The sequence below is a fragment of the Balaenoptera musculus genome, chromosome 16 (genome assembly GCF_009873245.2).
Source record: "Balaenoptera musculus isolate JJ_BM4_2016_0621 chromosome 16, mBalMus1.pri.v3, whole genome shotgun sequence".
Taxonomy (NCBI): Eukaryota; Metazoa; Chordata; class Mammalia; order Artiodactyla; family Balaenopteridae; genus Balaenoptera; species Balaenoptera musculus.
In genome coordinates, this window is record NC_045800.1 from 20205032 (window position 1) to 20221758 (window position 16727).

Consider the following 16727-nt stretch of genomic DNA (forward strand, 5'->3'; position numbering starts at 1 on the left):
GGCTTTTTTTTTTTTTTTTCTGTAGTTTACTGATATGCTTTATTTGGCTGTGTGTTATTTAAATTGTTTGAATTAGATGCCAACATTTAAAAATTGAGTGATCTCTCACGAACATACATATATTTAGCTTTTCCTGAAATATTGAAGGTTGGCAACACGTGGTTCACATTCCAGCATGACAGGAATCAGAGCTGAGTAGGAGCTGCTCTCTCTAGAAGAGACAGCCTCTTGTCCTGCTTTACTCATTTAGTTTACCTGCCTGTACCCTAGGGCTTTTGAGTTTGAAACCCCAGTTATAATCCCTTCTGGCCTTTTTCCTGTTGGATAAAGCATTAGTTTCCTGTTGCTGCTGTGACAAACTTAGTGGCTTATAACAACACAAATTTATTATCTCACAGTTCTGGAGGGCTGGAGTCTGCAGTGGTCAGCAGGGCTAAAGTGACTTCTGGAGGCTCTGGGGAGAATCCATTTCCTTGTCTTTTCCGGTTTCTAGAGGGCACCTGCATTTCTTGGCTTGTAGCCCTTTCTCTGTCTTCAAAGAAGTGGCTAAGGTCTTAACTACGGAGAAAGGTTCATCTCTCCTCCTGCTTGTTCATTTATTCTGCAAGTATTGGTTGCGGGACTAGTGTGTGTCACCTGTGCCCGGTACAGGGACAGTGACAAACAAGACAGACAAACACCCTGGTCTCATGGGACTTACATTCTGTGGGGCAGGACAATAACAGTGTAAAAGAGTCATTAAGAAGAGAAACATCTAGAAAAATGCGCTATACAGAGAGGTAGAAGAGGCTGAGTGGCTACTGTAGCTGGATAGTCTAGGCAGGCCTCTCTGGGGAGGTGACATCTGACCTGAAATACAATGATGGGAAGGAGCCTGCCATGCCATGATCAGAGGGAGACTTTTATAGGCACAAGGAAAAGCATGTGCAAAGGCCTTGAAGCAGGAATGAGATTGGCAAGCGCAAGGAGCAGAAAGCAGGTGGTGTGGCTGGAGCACCGTGAGGGGGAGGATTGTGGGAGGAGAGCAGGGCCGGATCAAGCTATGCCTTGGGGACTGGGCTGGGGTTTGGATTTTATCCTAAGTGTGATGGGAAGTCACTGGAGGATTTTAAGCAGGATGCTAACATGATATATACACATTTTGAAAAGCTCACTCTGAGTGTGTGTGAAGAGTGGATTGTAGGGACAGTGGTCCAGGTAGAGATGAGGGAGGCTTGGACGGGGGCATATTAGAGATGGAGAGAAATGGACAGTTTTGGAGGAAAAAGTCAACGGCTGTGTTTCTTTGCGGCTTTTTCCTAGTATGCTAAGGCTTTGGCTTATTTTAGGCCTTTTGCTGTTCTCTAGGGAGAATGTTCCCGGGCTTTGCCAGCTTCATGGCTGGGGGAAGAGTGGGAGGCCCGGGCCCAGTGCTCGTCTGGCCTCTGCTTAGCCTTTTGGTGTGGAGGTGACAGCTTTGGTCAGTGATGTCTTTCTGGCATGTTGGCCACTTAGGTCATGTCTAGACGTTCTTGCTCCACCCTCATCTCGATCCCAAACCAAACACATCCACCTGCTGTTAATTCCATCTCCCTTTGGAGAAACTCTTCTCCTGCCTTTGCTGAGAGGCAGCTCCAGGTAACCCCTGGGGGGCCGTGAGCCTCTGCCCAGGCTTCCCCAGGTAGGGGTGGGGCACTCCTCGAGAGCTGTGTCCCTGCGTGCCAGAGCCCAGCCAGGCTGAGCCCCTCACCCGCCTCCTCAGCCAGGGGGACCTCCTTGTTGGTCCAGAATGCCCCCTCTGTATTTTCCCCGTTGTGTACTCTGATTTTTAGCGCAAGGTTTTTTTTGTTAACTGAGTTTCCCCAGCCTCTTAGCTCCTTTTTCACCACTCAGGAGGAAGAGATTAATAGCATCTCTTCTGGTGCATGTGCGCAGCACCCCCGGGTTTCTGGCGAGTTGTTCTGAACACTCACTTACTGCTCCTCTCACAGGAGAACTAGGAGAAGGGCAGGAAGAGACTCCCCCATGTTGGCCTTTCCTTTTTCAGTCTTGCACTCACTAATCCCTGGTGAATAAACAAAGGAGGGCACTACAGTTCATAAACGATGCTGGAGGCCACTTCTTTTTATGTCCTTAGTGCTATCTGGTCAATGTTCCCTTGTGTTTTCGAGATCAAACATTTGCTTGCCATTGCATTCAGCAATCTGAAATGACCCGTTGTAGAAATGAGGAACTGAGGCTGAGAGAGGAGAGGAGACTCGTTGCAGACCACGTAGCTGGGCCTGCTAGAGGGCAGGTGTGGCCCAGAGCTCTCAGAGCTCCTTCATCCTGCCATCATGATTCTTTCTGCTGACCCTTCCAGCACCTCTGTGGGTCACGGTCTTGTGACTGGTCTGAGGCTGCGATTGTGGCTGCCTTGGTAAAAGGGGCAGCTCTCATCCACGCGGCAGGACTAGAACCTGGGAGCCGTTTTCCCCTACATCATGTTGACTGTCCCAAAATGCCTTGGGGTCCAGCCAGCAGCCCCCTTCTCTATCCTAAGCATTCTTAACCCTGCCAAGTCCTTTAGCTCAGGAAAAACCTGCTAACAGGAGAAGGAGCAGTGGCTCTGGTCTCAAGTAGATCAGATCCTGGCCCTGCTATTGACGTGTTAGTTACTTAAAGATTCTGTGTTTGAACCTCAGTTTTCTCATTTGCTATTGGTATTATCCTGGAGAGTTATTTTGAGGTTGGGAGACGATGTGTTTTATGGGGGCAGCATGGCATAGGGCTTCAGAGTTGAGGCTCTGAAACCGCCCAGGTTCAAATCCTGCCTCTGCTACTTATTAGCTGTGTGACTTTGAACAAGTTACTTGACTCTCTGTGCCTCACTGGCTATTACCAGAAGTTACACAATGTGGCCTCGTACCCTTTCCCCAGGAATGGGAAACTCTTACTTTCTTAGCCCTAATCCCATTCCATTCAGAGGCAAGAGATTATCTGGGAAGGGAAGGACCTGGATTTGAACATGATGTTTTATTTTGCTGAAGCCTCCTGGGTTAGAGGAAGCATTTCCCTTCGTTACCTAACAGGAAGGGACAGGGTCTGCGTGGGAGAGATTGGTGACACTGCCTTGGATGGGGGATACAAACAGGAAGTTCAGAAATAAGCTGATATCTAAAGAGACTTAAGTTAGAGAATTATTGGCACATAAAACAGAAATTCGGGCTTTTGAGAAAAATAACAGATGCCTAAATGTCAGTGGCAAAGAAGGGAGAAGGCTATTGGTTTGTTTTTTGAGTAAGATCTCAGTGAGGAAAGAGCAGTTTTGATCTGTTTCTCTTGACTTGCTTTGTTCTCCAGATGAAAAAATTGAGGTTAAAGGGAACAGCCCTTTAGCCCTTAATTAATTAGGGTCTTCTGTAGTGTGCACTAATTAAAAAAAAAAATGTTCAGCTTGCCTTTTCAGCTAGATTGGCAGTTCCTTGAAGGCAGGTGCCCAGCTTTTCCCAGCCTTTGCAGTCCTGCTGGGCTGAGCAGGAGTCAGCATGTGACTGATCAAGGTCCAATTCCTTGTCCTTTTTGTTTTCCAGAGTGAGTACATTGCTCCGTGTGACTGTCGGCGGGCCTTTGTCTCTGGATTTGATGGCTCTGCAGGTGAGTTTCTAAATTCTCTTTGTTCTTTTGGTACTTTTGTTTGCCTCTCAAAAATAACTAGACCCAGTTTCAGCCTGTGATATAGAACCAAAAAGAAAATGCAAACCAGACGTCCCCATGAGCCTCTGCAGAGGGGATGTGGTCCCGGCACCCCCAGCTCCTAAGCTTACATTTTAGTGTCTCTTTATGCCTTTGCTTTTCAAGTCTTAAAAAATGTTACTTAAAAAATATTTTTGAACTTTTTACTAACTGTAACATACATACAGAAAAGTGTATCAATTAACCTGAATACCCCTGTGTAACTAGCACTCCAAATAAGAAGTGGGACACTAATAGCATCCTTAAAACCCCTCTCCTTAGCCTATTGGTCCTGTGTAATTGTCTAAGCGCTTGACTTTTGGTTTCTCTGTTTTCAGTTTCAGCTTAAATAACAAAGATGAATGTCGAGCTACATTGTTGCCCTGCCCTAACTTTACCAAAACTGTTGTGCCCTTGAGTTTTAGGATGGGTTCCCCCCTTCAGACTCCCATCCTTCAAGCTGCTAGACTTGGTGCGAGCCCCTCTCCTTGCAGTTAGCGCACTGCTTCCGTTGATGTAAAAGGCACTTTAGGATTGGTGTTGGCTGACACCTCTGCTGAAAGCCCTGAGTTCTGCTGGGCCTGTGGGAACTGAGGGCAGGTAGAGGTGGGAGGCATAAACTCCCGGCTGGTGACCAACTGCTGTATCACAGTGAACACTGACAGCATCCAGGTGGTCTCTCTTGGGAAAGGTGAAACACCTCCTTTAGGGTGTCTCCTGGAGCAGATGGCTGTGATCACTGATCAGATCCACCACTATCTTGTTGTTAATTACGAGACCCTTGTGGCCGCAGGTCCACAGACCTCTTTCTACTGGCCTTGACTCATGCTGTACAAGTGGGGTCCTTTCTGTGCAGGGACCAGTACCCAGGCTGACTCAGGACTGTTTCTTTCACAGCTTGGCCCACAGCTGGTTTTCAGTGGTATCATCTTCTCTTGCCTGGAGGTTCTCTTGGAGTTAAAGGCCCCACTGCCCCACCAGAGGCCCCACCAGAGCGGTGGTGAGGCCACACGGGATCTGGTGCCCCTCACCGTGCTCGCCTGCCTGCTGCTGTTTTGTGCAGCTTCTAGGTGGTGGTCAGAAACCTTTCTCATCTCTTTGCTCCCCTGCTGTAGGCACAGCCATCGTCACAGAAGAACATGCGGCCATGTGGACTGATGGGCGCTACTTCCTCCAGGCTGCCAAGCAGATGGACAGCAACTGGACGCTCATGAAGATGGGTGCGTAGCGGCACCGCCATCTCAACTTTAGTGGGCAGCTCTGGCAGGGGACCCTAGGGCTCCTCAGGGCTTCTGGATCTTACCCCTTTTATGGGGCCACGGACCCCTTTTATGGGGCCACAGGCCCCTTTTAGAATCCAAGGTGTCTTAGTCTGCTCAGGCTACCAAAACAAAATACCATAGACTGGGTGGCTTAAACAACAGAAATTTACTTTTCATTTCTGGTGGCTGGAGGTCTGAAATCAGGGTGCTGTTGTGGTCAGGTTCTGTGAGAGCTCTCTTCCTGGCGTGCAGACAGCCTCCTTCTCGCTGTATCCTTCCATGGCTCTCTCTCTCTGTTCCCCTGCTCAGAAGGCCACCAGTCCTCCTGGATTAGAATTCTACCTTATGACTGCATTTAACCTTAATTACCTCCTAAACCCCCTGTCTCCAAATATAGTTGCATTTGGGGGAGGGCTTCAATGTATGAATTTTGAGGGGACACAGTCCAGTTCATGGCACAGGGAAAACCAAGAAAATGACATGCTGATATACACATACCATTACGCATTCAATTTTGGAAGATCCTGGTTCAGGATACTCATTTCAGTGAGGAGAAACTGAGGGCCAGAGAGGACAGTTGCTTTGCTGCAGCTCACATAGCTTGCTGTGCATTTGATTCATGCACTGGGGCCTTTCCACTGCTCTTTGCTGCCTCGTGATTCAGAGTGAGATAAAGGTAAGGGGCCACTGGCAACTGAAGCTAGGAGGCTCTCCCTCTGAGGATCCTGACTTGCTTCTGGCAACTCAGCCATAGGGCAAGAGCATGGGTCTGGAACTTTCTTGGGCAAGTTGCTTCACCTTCAGTGCTTCAGTTTCATATGTAAGGTGGAACAGTAATAGTAAGTACCACATAAAATGGTGAGGATTAAAGAAATAGTATATGGGAAGCATAGAGCTCAGTGTTTATTGGATAATGATTGTGTGTGTGTGTGTGTACTCTTGTTTTTTCATTTAATTTTGTGCTGTAGTTTTCCTTGTCACTATAATAGTCTTTTGAAACATGATTTTAGTCGTACAAAGGTCTCTGCCTGCTGAATTTTGAACTTGGACAATAGAAGGAGGGAAAAGGGGCTACCAGGGCTGAGTGAGGAACAGAAGATGAGGCCAAATCCCTGATATTTCTTGTTTGTAATTGGAAGTAATGAGGAAATCAGGTTGTTACCAGACTCATGGTTCAGGGAACAGAGGGCTGTTGACACTGAGTTGAGTTGAGTTGACTCCAAGATCCAAGCAGTTAGCCTACTGAGGTAGTGTGTGTGTGTGTGTGTGTGTGTGTGTGTATGTATGTGTGTTTCACACACTCTCCACATATATGTGTTGTTTGTCTTAGGGAGGGAGGAATTAGGAACGTTTTTATCCTGGCAGTGGATTTATTTTAAATTTCTGTTTCTCAAAAGTCTTTTTAAAAATATAGAAACATCAAAGCTACAGGTGGTTGTTGCCCCAGTTGTTCTCCCTCTTCTCTGTCTCTCTCTCTCTGTCACACACACACACACACACACACACACACACACACACACACAGAGGCACTTGGGGCTGTAGGGCTATTATAAATGGATAGGCCACTAGACCTCTACACTTCTTGATTACATGCCTCTGTTGACGGTATATGTGCCCAGTCCATCTGTATTTCAAATACAAGCAAAGATTAATACCTTATTTTTTAAGAAAAATTACAAATGGAAGTCCTAATACTTTCTGCTTGTACCCCAGTGGATCATTCAGTGTGCCTCTGGGGTGTGGGCATCTCTCTTTGGGGCCTAAACTCCAGCTGTTAGATAAGTCAGCGCTTTGGGGTTCAGAGTGTCAGAGGAGCGAATACTGTCTGCCTGTCCTCTAGAACAGCCCCAGCGGATGAGTCCTTCGTCCTTCCAAGCCCCTCTCTAGTTTCTGCCCTAAGCCCACCTCCTCACTGTCTCTCCTGTGTAGGGAGATTCTGGTGGGTGTAGCTGGGGAGTGGTTCATCCCTGGGGTTTTTGCCAAACATCTGTCTGCTAGGAGATGATATGACTTCATCCTGTGAAAGTTATACATACTAGGGGCATTAAAGAAACTTGGTTAGTAAGTGGCTTGTTCAGCGGTTTGAAAAAAATAGGAAAGAATCAAATAGCAAAATAACTCAGTGCCAGCTTCTAGGCAGTTTTTTAGAACAGATTCATGAGCTCATTTCTTTTTTTTTTTTTTTTTAAAATTTTATTTATTTGTTTGCTTTTTTGGCTGCATTGGGTCTTAGTTGCAGCAATGCGGGCTCTTCGTTGCGGCGTGCAGGCTTCTCTAGTTGTGGTGCTCGGGCTCCAAAGCGCGTGGGCTCTAGTTTGCGGCACACAGGCTCTCTAGTTGAGGCGTGCGGGCTCGGTGGTTGTGACGCCTGGGCTTAGTTGGCATCGAGGTGGTTGAGGCACGTGGGATCTTAGTTCCCCGACCAAGGATTGAACCCACGTGCCCTGCATTGGAAGGCTGATTCTTAACCACTGGACCACCAGGGAAGTCCCATGAGCTCATTTCTTTACAAACCTTTGAACTTCCCTTCTGTGGTTATGTGGTTATCAGTACTCGCTAGGGAGAATAGTAGAACAGTACTATTTCAGAATATGTGAACTTTTGCTCTTAATATTTTACCGAAATGTTAATTGTTTAGCAAAAATTTGATGAAAAAAGTATACATCCGAAACATACAAGATACTGGGTCGAATTAAAGAAAAACGGGGATATAAAAATAACTTTAGGGGCTTCCCTGGTGGCGCAGTGGTTGAGAATCTGCCTGCCAATGCAGGGGACACGGGTTCGAGCCCTGGTCTGGGAAGATCCCACATGCCGCGGAGCGACTAAGCCCGTGAGCCACAATTGCTGAGCCTGCGCGTCTGGAGCCTGTGCTCCGCAACGGGAGAGGCCACGATAGTGAGAGGCCCGCGCACCACGATGAAGAGTGGCCCCCACTTGCCGCAACTAGAGAAAGCCCTCACACAGAAACGAAGACCCAACACAGCCATAAATAAATAAATAAATAAAATTTTAAAAAAAATAACTTTAGTTCCTTTTTTGAAGCTTATTTGGTGTCCTATGACTGTTTGCTCTTGGTAGTTAGGAAGCCCAGGGAGCCAGTTAAAGACACGATGTTGGGTTCCTGTGTGTCCCTCTTACAGTCTTTGGATACGTTTCTCTGCTGCCAGTCAGGCCCTGGTTGTCTGGTGGGGGCCTTCACTCTGCAATGCTGCCCTCCAGATAAGGGGAGGGCACTGTGGGTGTGTTCCCTTACCTGGTGTGGCGATGTAAGGGAGGCTCCCAGCTCCAGCCTTCACCATGTCACCACCCACCCTCTCATCATCAGTAGTGGTAAAGTGGACCGAAGGCTGATACAAGATGATCTTCACGATGACACCATGTACCTGTATTGCAGCGATTCCTGGGAATGCCTTTTACCAGGGGTCTAATGAAAAATCCTGTTTCTTTTTTCTTCTGTCTCACCCATTCCTTATATACCATCTTACTTTATGTTTTCCTTTTATAGCATCTTACACTTTTCATAGCCTTCCAGGATTAAGTTCAGATTAAGTTCAGTGCCGTCAATTCTCTTTGAAGAAGGTGCTTAATAAAGACCCTGCTATCATGATGTTGGTGAATTGCCTTCTTCTGGATAGGACAATGAGCTCGGGTCCCCTGGGAATTGCTTCTCATCTGTTCCTTCCCTCTGTAGGTCTGAAGGACACACCAACTCAGGAAGACTGGCTGGTGAGTGTACTTCCTGAGGATCCAGGGTTGGTGTGGACCCATTGATCATTCCTACAGGTGAGTAAGCATAGGCCCTTTCATCTTGGGTGAGGAAGTGAGTTCTAGAGGCCTCTCCATCCTCCCTGTTTTGCTTGTGGGTTGTGGAACATTTGGGGGCTCAGCATGATTTGATGTCACAACAAAGGTCAAGGTGAGGAGAAGAGTTAGCACAGGGCCACGGGATAGCCTTTCAGAAGGTGCCAGGCTCTCAAAGCCCTGCTGCCTGTAAAGGGTGTTCAGTTCATAGCTAGACCACGTGTGTTTTCTCCTCAGATTACTGGAAGAAGATGGCCAAAGTTCTGAGAAGCGCTGGCCATCACCTCATTCCTGTCAGGAGAACCTTGTGGACAAGATCTGGACAGACCGTCCTGAGCGTCCCTGCAAGCCCCTCATCACACTGGGCCTGGATTACACAGGTCAGAACCACGGCTGTGCCCAGAAGGCCCCCGACCATCGGCCCCTATCACCTAACGAAAGTCCGCTGAATCCAGGTCGAGCTTGAGCTGATTGGAGGATTTTGCCCCACCCTGGCACATGGGGCATTTGATGCAGCAGGAGTTCAGTTTGTTTCCACAGTTGCCACCTACTTGCCACCTACTTTGGCATAGTTTATTCTTGCAAAGCTCTTCTGGGCAGACCTGTGGGTGCTGCTGAGATGGCTTTTTTACCATTCAGTTGCTAACTGCCCCTCTAACGTGTCTAATATTGGAAACAGACTAGAGGTTTCTTTTCTTTTCTTTTCTTTTTTTGATTTAGTCACCTTGAAAGTTTTATTTCTTTATTTAAATTTTTTTTCCTTCTCACATATTTATTAATCCACAATCAGTGTCAACAGCTGATTGGGTTGTATACACACCCCAGCCTTAGCAGATTGTCTTTTGTTTTGTTTTGTTTTTTAAATTAATTTTTATTGGACTGTAGTGAGCCTAGAGGTTTCTAGATTCCATTTCCTTTTCTTCTGTCAGCATTTGTAGGTTTACCTTCCCAGGCCCCCTCCTTCTGTCCGTCCTCTGCTTTAGTAACTTTCGGGTGTGGGTGGGTTTCTTTGGCTTGTGTGACAGTGGTGAGTGAGGGGCAAGCTCTGTGAACATTCTGTGGGCGATGAAAGTGCGGTTTATGGGAGAGTGAGGAGTGCAGAGGGAAGGGCCTGGGAGGTGGGGCTGCCGGGGAGGGAGCCTTGCTGTAGAAACGGCAGAGGAGAGGTGGATGGGGGATGTCTGGAATGTAGGCACATTGCCCAGAGGGGTCCTGGGAAGAAAGCGTTACAGCCCAGACTCTCAGTCAAGTTTGAAACAGCATTCCCGAGCTGGTCTTCACAGCAGCGTTTAGTTGTGGGGACAGCCCCCAGCTTGCTTTCCTTGTGACACCCTCACCTGAGGGTATTACAGATTAGGGGGATGGGTCCAGTGAGCGGCCCAGGGTCAGCTAAACATTTTCCATCAGCGTGTTCTGAGTTTTGTTCAACTGAAGCAGAGGCTCTGACCTATTGCTTATAGAAGGGGGGAGAGCAGGTGTGGCTGGTAAAACTTCTGTTCAGCAGACACGAGTGCCTGCTGTGTGCAGGACACTGCTAGGTGCTGGGCGAATAAGACAGATGCTTGCCGTGTTCACAGGTGGCTGCGCCCTGCATTACATGTGCTGTTTCAGGCTGGGTGGTGGTGGTGGTGGTGCTGATGGGGTGAGCTCCTCTAGGACCCCAGTTTCATCCTGGGGAGAGCAGGGAGGCCGTGGCTGTGTCTGACAGTGCAAGTGTGATTTGGAAGTGGTTGTCACACTGAGTCAGACTGTAGAGAGTTCCTCGGTCTTAGCACTGAAAGGCAAGTCTCGTATCTCCAGGAATGTAAAGTGGTTCCCCTGACCTCTAAGACTCGGTGAGTTCTCTCTGCTGGGTAGTGTGTTCTCAAAGCTCCCTGTACAGAAGTGTAACTAATTGCTGGTTTTTTGGGTTTCTTTTTTTAAATTAATTTATTTTATTTTTGGCTGTGTTGGGTCTTCGTTGCCGTGCGCAGGCTTTCTCTAGTTGCGGAGAGCGGGGGCTACTCTTCATTGCGGTGCGCAGGCTTCTCATTGCGGTGGCTTCTCTTGTTGTGGAGCACGGGCTCTAGGTGTGCGGGCTTCATTAGTTGTGGCTCACGGGCTCAGTAGTTGTGGCTCGCGGGCTTAGTTGCTCCAAGGCATGTGGCATCTTCCCAGACCAGGGATCGAACCCATGTCCCCTGCATTGGCAGGTGGATTCTTAACCACTGTGCCACCAGGGAAGTCCCACTAATTGCTGGTTTAATTGTCTGTCTTCCCCTCTAGATTATAAGCCCCATGAGCGCAAGGACTGCATGTAGCTCAGAGCTGTAACCACAGTGACCAGCATGGTACCTGCAGATATCTATGCCTGGGAAGTGTAGATGCTTCATAGACATTTGTTGGATGAACAAATGAATTACTTTTTCTTTGAGGCAGTCAGGGCTCTTGACAGTCAACTAGCTTAGAGTCACTTCTCATGTATGGGGCTTGAATCTGGGCCTTCTGTCTGCTCAGATAACATGCTCCCTGGGATATGGTGCTGGTTAAAAATGTTTGGAATGGGTTCTTTCACTTGGCTTCCGCAGGTCCCTGGGACCAGACCAGGGCTGGAGTCGCAAGTACGTTTGTTTCTTGCAGGCATCTCCTGGAAGGACAAGGTTGTAGATCTTCGGTTGAAAATGGCCGAGAGGAACGTCGTGTGGTTTGTGGTCACTGCCCTGGATGAGATTGCATGTGAGTGCTCTGGTTTCACTGTTGGGGTGTGTTACCCAGTCTCTGCATTGGTTCTCTGGGAATCTGTGTGTTCATGCAATTCAGCTTTCTGAGTGGCCAGGGAATAAGCAAAAGACTGTCACCAGTTGGGTATATGATATGCCGAGTAGGATGGAGAAGTAATTATAGGGAGTCGGGGAGGGGAATGTAGCTTGGTCTGGAGCTGTATTACAGCCAGGGGCTGATATTAAATCTGTGATGATGTCCCCCTCTGGCCAGTCTACTCAGGACTGTGACATCTCTGAGGAGGGACATTTCCAACAAACTTTTGGTGCCTGTCAACATTCGTGTGTCTCTGTGGGTATAGAAGTAAGATCATAGGAGGTATTTTCTTCTTTATCCTTTTCCTGTATATCCCCAAGTTCTTCACAATGAGGATGTTCTACAAATATTTCTACTTCAGAAAACTCAGGAACTGAAAGTTCTTCAACAAGCCTTTTGGTACAATAGCAGTTTTTTAATCTTTAGACTTTAAACTATCCCCATGGAATTGTTCAGTGCCTTCTAGAACCTGAAGGAATCTTCTTATTCTGTCTGCTATTTTCTGACTGGATTTGACCCAGGGTACCTGAGACAAGGCACTGCCTTATCCTTTGATTTTTCTCACTGGAGAAAGAAAGTTTACTGCACAGTGTCCTAGCTCTCTAATCCCCAGTTCCAAACTTTGTCAAGAGTGTCAGCGATTTATATCCCTAATTAACTAAATAACTTTAACATCAGAGGAAATAACATATAAAGCTAATTTCTCTCCTTTATTATTAAAAAGACACACATTTCCATTGCGGAAAACCTGGAAAGTGCAGAGGAAGTAGAAAGAAGAAAAAAAAATCACCTATAATTTTCTTACACACAGAGAATCACAGTTAACATTCTGCACATATATAATTTTGTAGCTAGATTTTTTCCAATGTATCGGGATACTCTAAGCATACATAAGCATAATTTTAAGTGAATATTAAATATCTCATCATATGGTTGTATCATAATTTACTTAACCATTCCCCTACGTATGCCCTTTGAGTAATTTCCAATTTTCTCGTGATTTTGTTACATCAGAGTACTTGGTGCATCACAATCCATGTCTTAGTTTCAGATAATTTTCTTCCAACTTCTGGTTGGCTTTAGAGGTGGAGTTATGGATTAGAGGGTGTGTGCATGGCAGGGCTTTTGACCATTTTGCCATGTACCTGCCGGGAAGGTTGCACAGGGGTGTATGAATACACCCCTCTCGCCACACCCTCGCCAGCCCCAGGTGCTGTCATTTAAAAAGAGTGCTAGTTTGGTCTGATAGGAAAAACATGTTGCCTCATTGCTTTACTTTGTGAAGCCAGATTTTAAAATAGAGGCAGTGCTTTTTACGCCAGGGTCTTCTCTGCACTCTCATCCTCAGGGGAGCAAGCATGAGGCAGCTGGAAGTCCTCGGACCAGAGCTGTGCTCTCTGCTGGTCCCTCCAGTTTCTCCAACACGCAGTGACCTCACTAGACCCCCTGACACTGGCCAAGGCAGGTCCTCCACCCAGCCGTGGTTCCGGGTGGGCCGCAGGCTCGGGTTTCATTCGTGGGCCGGAGCCCTGCTGACTCACTGCTTTTGTTCCTCTGCCGGGAAGCCCCGCCTTCCTGGGGCTCTTGACCCTCACACAGGGGGCCTCATCTGGCCTCCCTCATGGGTGGGTCTCAGTTTTTCTACTCTAGGTCGTTCCCCTCAGAAGGGAGCGAGTGCTTGGCTCCCCTCCCCTGTATTTGGGAGTGCCAGAGCGTTTTTCTGTGGCACGTCAGGCCTGCTAGGCCTGGCAGGTCACCGCCGGGTGGACCATTTCAACTCTTGTCTGGAGGGCATTTGTTGGGTTTTCTGACTAATAACTCTTGCATCCCCTTCTCGGGATGGTGATGCGGTAGCATAAGAAACAGTTCTGGTGCCATCATTTGGCGGATATGAGCAACTGCAGCTCAGAGGTGGGACCAGGAAGTGAGGCTCCCAGCTTCTCGGAGAGATGCCGCCCAGTGCTTCCCTAGCGAGTGGAAGCTCTTCCCTTGCTCTACAGGCTGCCCCTTAAACTCTCACTCAGGCAGGTGACAGGACCTTTTTTTTTTTTCAGGGCTGTTCAATCTCCGAGGATCAGATGTGGAGCACAATCCAGTGTTTTTCTCCTATGCAGTCATAGGACTAGAGACCATCATGTGAGTGCTGGCCCCGCGCCTGAAAGTCCTTCCCCACAGCTCCTCGGAGCCCCAGTTGCCCCCTTCTGGCCCGTGCCCGCCAGTCTCGGCCTGACGTGCGCTAGTACGCTGCTTTTCTCCTGCCTTTTCCCTTTGCTGCCTCTCTTCCTTCCCCTTCTTGTCTTCCTTAACAATAGATATTTATTTATATCCTGCCTCTCTTTTAATCCTGAAAATGATTTGAAATCTCTGAAAGTCTCTGTAGTACGAGGAGATAAAAAAAATAGGTGGTCGAGGACATCAGAACAAAACTGGAGAGAGTGAGGTTAGTTCACAAAATTCCTGCTGCAAAGTCTTGTTCAGGCCATACATTTGATTCCAGATTTCCCAGCAGCCAATGCCAAGGGGAATATGGGCTCTGTTATACAATCCTGGGTCCACGATGCAAATAGACCCAGTCATTTGGAAGGTCAGAAGTGACACAGAAAAACCCCCTGAGCTGTGCCTTGTCAGTTTCTCTTTTAAACTGCTGCTTGTGGCCAACCTGCCATTGCTCTTCTTATTTGGATGGCTTTCTGCATTCAGACAATGTATTTATTGAGTGCCTCTTATGTGCTAGGGTCTCTGTTAGGTGTTGGGGTGAATGAGACAGACAGCGTCCTGGGTTAGAGTTGCAGAGATGAGAGGTTTCCTCCGGGCATTCGGGCACATAGTGGGCACTAACTTGTCATTGGGGTGGGTACGGGTGTTACTGGAGGGGCCTGGCCTGGTCAGAGAGGCTCTTGGGGAAAGTAATATTGAGTCCGAGATTAAGGGTACATGGGGGTTAGCTAGGTGAGTAGGGGGCGAGGAGGAAGAGGAACGGTGATCTAAGCAGGGGAAGCAGCGTCTTCAGAGGCTCTGGGCAGGAGAGAGCAGTGTGCGTGGAGGACCCAGAGTGGTCCAGTGTGGTTGGAACCTGGAGTGGGAAGCCGGCAGGTGGGCAGGGCCCCCATAAGGAAGGCCTTGTGAGCCAGGTTCAGGAGCTTGAGCTCTTGTCCTGAGGATGCTGCGGAGCTACTGAATGAGTTTTTCACACGGAACTACGTGGTCAGGCTTGTAAATCATAAAGAATGTTACGATTGGAGTGAAATTACGGGGTGAATTATGATTGCTGCAAAAAATAGGGTGGATAGGGAAGACTGGAGGCAGGGAGACCAGTTAGGAGGCTGTGGCACGGATCCAAGTGAGAGACGGTAGTGGCCTGAACCTGGGCAGCGATTGGGCCAGGCTGCAGTGAAAGCTGGAGAGGTCTGAGGGGTGTTTAGGCTATAGGTTCAAAGATCTCAATGTAGGAGGGAAGGAGGAGCATCAAGGAGGACAGTGCCCAGGTCCTGGCTTGGGGAATGGGGTGGAAGGTGACAGCATACACAGGGCAGGGGACACAGTTTGGGGAGCAGGATTTGGGAAAGGCATGGAGGAAAGAGAAACTGCTTGGTTTGGATGCCGGGAGGTAGAGCCTGTCGCTTGTGTGTGGGTCTGTGTTCTCGTCCTCTCACTCCTGTGCCCGCCTTTTCTGTCACCTCACCTCTGGCCCCTCTGCAGGCTCTTCATTGATGGCGACCGCACAGATGTCCCCAGTGTGAAGGAGCACCTGCTGCTTGACTTGGGCCTGGAAGCTGAATACAGAATCCAGGTGCTTCCCTACAAGTCCATCCTGAGCGAGCTCAAGACCCTGTGCGCCAGCCTCTCCCCGAGGGAGAAGGTGTGGGTCAGCGACAAGGCCAGCTATGCCGTGAGCGAGGCCATCCCCAAGGTTGGTAGCCCCAGAGACCCATCTAAACCTGCCACTCCAGCTGCCAGGCCCTTTCCAGTCCTGGCATCGTGCGGCTTGTCTTTGAAGCAGAGGTTGTTCAGGCAGATTTCCAGGACTGGCTGTTGGGTCAGAGGTGTCATCTCCCTGGATGAGCCCTTTGGGCTGGAGTGTGAGGCTTTTAGAACCCATTGAGTTCTGTGTTTTCCAAAACATGACATGAGAGATGATTTTAGGTGGTACACATTCATACTTAGGTTTATTTAAATGTATCTGTTTTAAAAAGCATTTTAACAGTTATACAGAGAATGAACTAGTGGTTATCAGTAGGGAGAGGGAAGGGGGGAGGGGCAAGATAGGGATATGGGATTAAGAGGTACAAACTACTATGCATAACATAAATAAGCTACAAGGATATATTGTATGGCACAGGGAATATAGCCAGTATTTTATAATAACTTTGAATGGAATTTAACCTTTAAAAATTATGAATCACTATGTTGTATACCTCACACTTATATAATACTGTATATCAACTATAAAAAAAGTGTTTTAGTGTGTACTAGAAAAAAATATGATTAGCATATGAGACCATATATTATAAAAATTGTTTCTTAAGAGAGAGTTGAGTTCAGTAACCTATGTTGATTCAAAGATAGTCTAAAGAGAAGTCTTAGTAAATAAGGGTCCAGGGGGTAGCAGCTAGGGTAAGACCTGTGCAGGTGGTATGAGAGTATCTCACGTTTGGGAGACACTACTCTACACCCACCTCTCCCACCACATTTCATAGTTAAGGAGACCTGAGGCCCAGGGAGGCTTTGGGAGTTGGGGATTTATCAAAGGTCAAATGATACTGATAGCCCTGCCTTTGACTGAGCCCCTGCTGGGTGGTGCTAAGCAGCTGACACCTTCCCCCTCATTTTAACTGAGGCCTGGCGCAGGAGTTCAAGGCACCTTAGTTGTAGCCTTTTTGACTGTCCTGCCCTGGGCCTCTCTCCTCCACTAAGCAGTGGGCCATCCTGGGAGGAGCCCAGGCCTGGCCCTCTAGACCTGGCCTGCCATTGCACCCCTGTCACTGTCACACTGCATGACATAGTTACTCAGAGCTTTACCTCCTTGGGGATCATGCCTGCCTTTGTCTCATGACGGGTAGGTTTCTCAGAGAGAGAGCAAGGAGAGTGGAGAGAGAGAACGCCCTTTGAGAAGCTCTGTGCTAGTGCAAGTGCAAGGTGGTGCAAAATCCCTCCCCCCTCCAACACAGGGCT

General features: G+C 48.1%; 1 protein-coding gene across 1 annotated transcript in view; it reads left to right on the forward strand.

The window, feature by feature from the left end:
- XPNPEP1 (X-prolyl aminopeptidase 1) overlaps positions 1 to 16727 on the forward strand; it is a 53048-nt gene that overhangs the window by 20697 nt on the left and 15624 nt on the right. The window contains 9 exon segments of the mRNA XM_036828823.1: positions 3552 to 3615; positions 4809 to 4913; positions 8650 to 8697; positions 8700 to 8741; positions 8997 to 9053; positions 9056 to 9139; positions 11379 to 11474; positions 13610 to 13691; positions 15255 to 15465. Coding sequence (XP_036684718.1) covers positions 3552 to 3615; positions 4809 to 4913; positions 8650 to 8697; positions 8700 to 8741; positions 8997 to 9053; positions 9056 to 9139; positions 11379 to 11474; positions 13610 to 13691; positions 15255 to 15465 — 789 coding nt within the window.